At 42.9% G+C, this 4,813-nt stretch overlaps 1 protein-coding gene across 1 annotated transcript in view; it reads right to left on the bottom strand.

Moving 5' to 3' along the window:
* The window catches only part of AASDH (aminoadipate-semialdehyde dehydrogenase), a 24,644-nt gene extending 20,534 nt beyond the window's left edge, over positions 1-4,110 (bottom strand). The window contains exons 1-2 of the mRNA XM_018575659.1: positions 3,899-4,110; positions 289-409 (exon numbers count right to left, since the gene is read on the bottom strand). Coding sequence (XP_018431161.1) covers positions 289-409; positions 3,899-4,110 — 333 coding nt within the window. The remainder of the gene's footprint in view (positions 1-288; positions 410-3,898) is intronic.
* Positions 4,111-4,813: the final 703 nt, after the last annotated feature.

Raw genomic sequence — 4,813 nt, forward strand, 5'->3', positions numbered from 1 at the left:
CTATCAGAAGCCTATGTGACAGGGTGACAATGCAGCAACACAGTTGGAAGGCAGGGACAGAGTGTTGTCAAAACAAAAACAGAAAGTGTCTGAACAAGAACTTCAATGGCAGGGTTACTTGGTATGATTTGATATAAAAAGAAGAAACAACATTAGCATGTTAAACATTATCTGCAAATACTAGGATTAGGTTTACATCTACTTAAAGTAATCTAAGATTAGTTATAATTTAAAACATTAAAAGGAAAATGTAATGTAAAGTCTATCATGTTATAATCTTTTGCTCACTTCAGTTTTGTTGTTTTCCACCAACATGTAGCGAATTTCACAGAGATCTGCGAGTGAAGATGTGAAATTAGATGGGGCACCAGGATCTACCGGACAATAGGCAGCAGGAACCTGGAGAATTCTACAAGAAACAAAAGGAAAAACAATTTAAGTGAAATTACAAACAGTAAAAATTGGATCACTAAAGTGCATCTGTGACTGGTCTATGCATATTAAAGCTTTAATATATTCTTAACATGCAGTAAAGGGATTTAAATTAGGCACTTGCTGGCCTCTCTAGCTGCATGTACTATGAAATAATTCATTTCACAACACAGCAAAGACTCAAAAGCTGGTTTCTAACAGCTTACAAACATCTGGTGCCTATTTATAATCACAAAGCAGAGTTTCTGCCGCCATTAAAAATAGGTCACAACAGAGTCTCTGTTGTACGGTAGAATTTGAAGATTAATTTCTCTACACTGCCTACAGCTACAAATCAGAAATCAGGGGAACTCACCTCTGGTGAGGGTCTGGGTAAATCATGTGGCTGTTTTGGTCAGGACCAGTAGATGGGGGATCCGTAAAGGAACTGCAAAACTTGGAGTCTGATTGGAAGGCTGCAGCAAAGTCCTGACCATTTTTTTTAGAGCGCCATCTTCAGCAATTCTTTTGTCAAGCAGATGGTTGTGAGTAAGGTAAAAAAAAGTGCCTTAGGCTGTACGTTCGAGGGATCCGGGTATCCTCTTTGTCTTTTTAAGCTTAGGCATAGGTTCGTTTGCCGTCCGTGGCTCTATGATCACCTGCAACAGTACCCATCTAGCACCAAGTTCCACAACATGCATCCACTCTCCACCATGGACAGCTCGCCCCACCCCCACTTATTTAAAGTGTTTTTACTGCCTGTTCGGAATATGTAAATACCTGAACGTATGTGTGTATATATATATTATTATTATATAGCGCCAACAGTTTGCGCAGCACTTTACAATATAAGGAAGACATTACAATCACAATACAAATCAAGACAAGATGGTAAGGAGGGCCTTAATATATAATATATAGCACATTATAGATGCAAAAAACGGTGCTACAAATGTTAGGAGAAACTGTTGGATATTAAATTTAACATCAGTACAAATGAACATATTTTGTGTAGTTATATAGAATGGCCTCCTGCAATCATGCTTCTCTAATTTTCTTAAAAGAAAGTTGTGAGATCACGACTCCCTATTTAAGGAAAACTCCAGATTCAGATATAAAGGAATGCATGATTATGTCACCTTGTTCTTGTGGGTTGCTGAATGTGGGGAGCGCACTGTTACTCATCCAAAGGATGCAATAAATATCCACCGTACCATAATTAGAAGCATAGTGTGCAGCCACTGGAGCCATACCGCCATCAGATTTATACATCAAAAAGCAGCGATGCTCTCATGCGGTTAAAGCACTTCTTTACTTTGTCAGCGTCTACAGAAACTACTGCCAAAGATGAACTAATAAGCCTAGAAACAACGCACCAATGCAGGTAATTTAGGCACTGGAAGGTATCTTGGGGGATGGGTGGTGGGTCTGGGTTTCAATTTCTATGACAGGTTTGCTTTAACTTAAGGGTTTCCACTTCAAGCTTAAAAGAGAACTATGGGTAAGTGTTTTTCCACATAGTTCCCTTTAGGGTCATGGGAGGACATATACTAACCCCCTCCTGTGACCCAAAACTCATTATATAGCGAGTTACAGCTCGCTGTATACCTTAAGGGCCGCAGGGAACGAATCCCAACAATACTGTCGTGATCCACCCAGCTGCGTGTGTGACAGCTGGCTCTGCCTATCTAGAGGAAGAGCCAGCTGTGCCCGCCCCCTCCCCCATCTGTTCCTCCACTCAGCGCTGGAGGGTCGGAGAGGGGAAACCTTGCGGGTAGTTGTGACTGGCAGTCACCGCTCCCTGCAGGGAGGTGATTGGGAAGTGAGCTGATCGGCTGCATGTTTCTGTTCACTTCTTGATCAATAGAGCCGACCAGCGACAGCTTCTTTGTCACAGGTCGGCTCTTACTACGGTATGAGGATGAGTGGAAATCACTCGCCTCATAGTTTTCCTTTAAGGGTTCTTTCACACGTACATTGAGAATTTATTGAAAGAGCAACGCTGATGAACGAGCCTATAGTGTTAACAAGGCATTCGGCAGGCATTTTCAATGCAATAGGGGATTGTTAAAGTGGAAGTGATGTAATAAATGGAAGTGTCCAGCTTTGAGGTGCTCTTAGGCTGTGGTGAAATTTGCAGGCATATTGTTAGTTTTCTGTGCTGTGTATTGCTGCATTAATATTAATCCAGATGTCTTTTGACAACAGCATGAGTTTGGATACAGTGATCTACATAATCCTCTGCTTGGTCCCACTGAAGATGTTGATGATGATGGACCAAATGTCCCAGCGAAAGAGGAGAAGGGTGCTGCGTCAGTACTGGGAGTATCCAATCATCTCCCAGAGACTTTCCAAGAGTCCCTTCCACACTCTGTACCAGCCAGGACAGGGTTTGAGGGACAGTGCAGAGTCAGTGTTTGCAGCATAGAGATGGTCGAGGGCCTAAAGCCTGTGAGGCCAGAACAAGCCAGGAGGCTGGTAATGGAAGTATTTGCTATGCTAAGAAATGCTGAAAACCCCTGCAAGGGTAACCCCTTTTTTTATGCATCTTTAAACATTACCTTGAACTAAACTTCACATGGTATATATAGTAATATTTGACATAAAACAATGCACATGAAAGTCATATGAACAATACTCATTTTTGTTCTCCTGCTCCGTGGCTGTAAGGCTTTCCCTGTCCACCCTCAGTACACGCTGGGTGATTTCTTACCACACTCGCAGTAGTAGCAGAAGGTGGGCAGACTTGGCTCATACAGTTCTGGGTGTTAAATTGTATGCTTGAATTAGCCATGCAATATTAATTTCAGACATGGCTTGTTCTGGCTGGTACTTGCAATGCCTGGCAATTGTATGGTTGCACTGCTAAGCTGCCACTGGTATGGCTGGCACTGTTTTGGATGGCACTAAAAACAGCTGGAACTCCAGGGTGGCATAGTTCAGGCTGTCACACGTTGCAGGTACCTGGCTAGAAGCTGTCCTCTTGCTTGCAAAATGCTGGCTGTGTGCAGACAGGAAGTTGCATCTGCACCTGCTTTGTCCACTCACTATGATTCTCCAGTGGTTTTAGGGAATGCAAAACCTCCTACGCCTCTCCTAAAACACACGTGCAACGCTTTCCTAAATGCCCGAAGAATACTATAGGAGCATTGACCGAGCGTTTAAGGGGCGTTTCAATATACTTCAATGGAGGCATTTGCCCAGCAGCAATGCCTCCAGAACTCAACATGCACTCTATTTTTTAACACACAGCACCACAACGCTAATGCCCATGTGTGAACTGCACTGGGCAGTTGCCACTGTTTTATCCCACATGAGCGTTAATAGGCGGCAGAGAGGCTTTAAAAACGCTTTTCTAATGCCTGATTGTAACACACGTGTGAAAGAGGCCTAAAACCAAACCAAAGAGTAAAAACGGTCTTTTCCTTTTAAAGGCATTAAACGCCCTTCTAATAAGGATTGTAGAAAGTGCCAGCAGCAAACTTACCCTAATATCCATGATAGCAAGTGTATACCTGGTTGGCAGAAGAGCCCAATCACACAATTCTGCAAACCATTCAGCAGAGATTTAAGGAAACAAGTAAGCTCTTCAGCTAGCTGCATCATCTCCTCATAGGTGCAAAATGCAGGAGGCCCATCATACGTTTGGAAACAAACTGCTTTCCTGTTTTTATAAACAGCAGCCGCCTTTATCACCATTTCATGCAGCGTGCCTTCCATTTGATCGCCAGAACCTAGCAACAAGAAGAAGAAAAAAAAAAAGGATGATACAGGATTTTTTTTATGATTACTAGAACACTGACACTTACAATGCATGATCAGTCTAAGGGGAAAAAACAGAATTGAAGAAAGTGCCAGTACTTTTGCACAGCGACCAAATTCAAAGTTTCATTTTTGAACTGTCCTTTTAGACTGAAGGATAATTCGTCAATTTGTCTGTGCCATTTAATTATTCTTTCCCAGTGAACATTTAATCTGATTGTTTGCTATGGGGAAATGCTGAACCTGTGGCCATGCAGATACTCAACCTCAGTATCTCCAAAAGGAACCATCTGTGGGTCCAACTGTTAAACAAATGGAACAATCTACTTATCTCCTGTACACAAGCTGAATATAAATAACATTTTCAGTAGGGATGTCCCGATACCGATGCTAGCATTGGAATAGGCCCGATACAGGGCATTTTGACAAGTACTGATACTTGTCAAATAGATAGTGCCAAAGCTTGCGCTATGTTTTTTTTTTTTCCTTACTTACCTCGCCGAGCGTCGAGTCACTGGTGCTCCGGTGGACGGCGCTCCAGGTGGGGTCCTTATTTAGGTGGCCGGAGACTGCCAGATGACCCGGCTCAGAGCGCCACCCACCGGAGCAGCAGTGACGTGACGCTCGGCGAGGCAAGTAA

Source organism: Nanorana parkeri, unplaced genomic scaffold, assembly GCF_000935625.1.
Source record: "Nanorana parkeri isolate BGI_ZX_2015 unplaced genomic scaffold, ASM93562v1 scaffold54, whole genome shotgun sequence".
NCBI lineage: Eukaryota > Metazoa > Chordata > Amphibia > Anura > Dicroglossidae > Nanorana > Nanorana parkeri.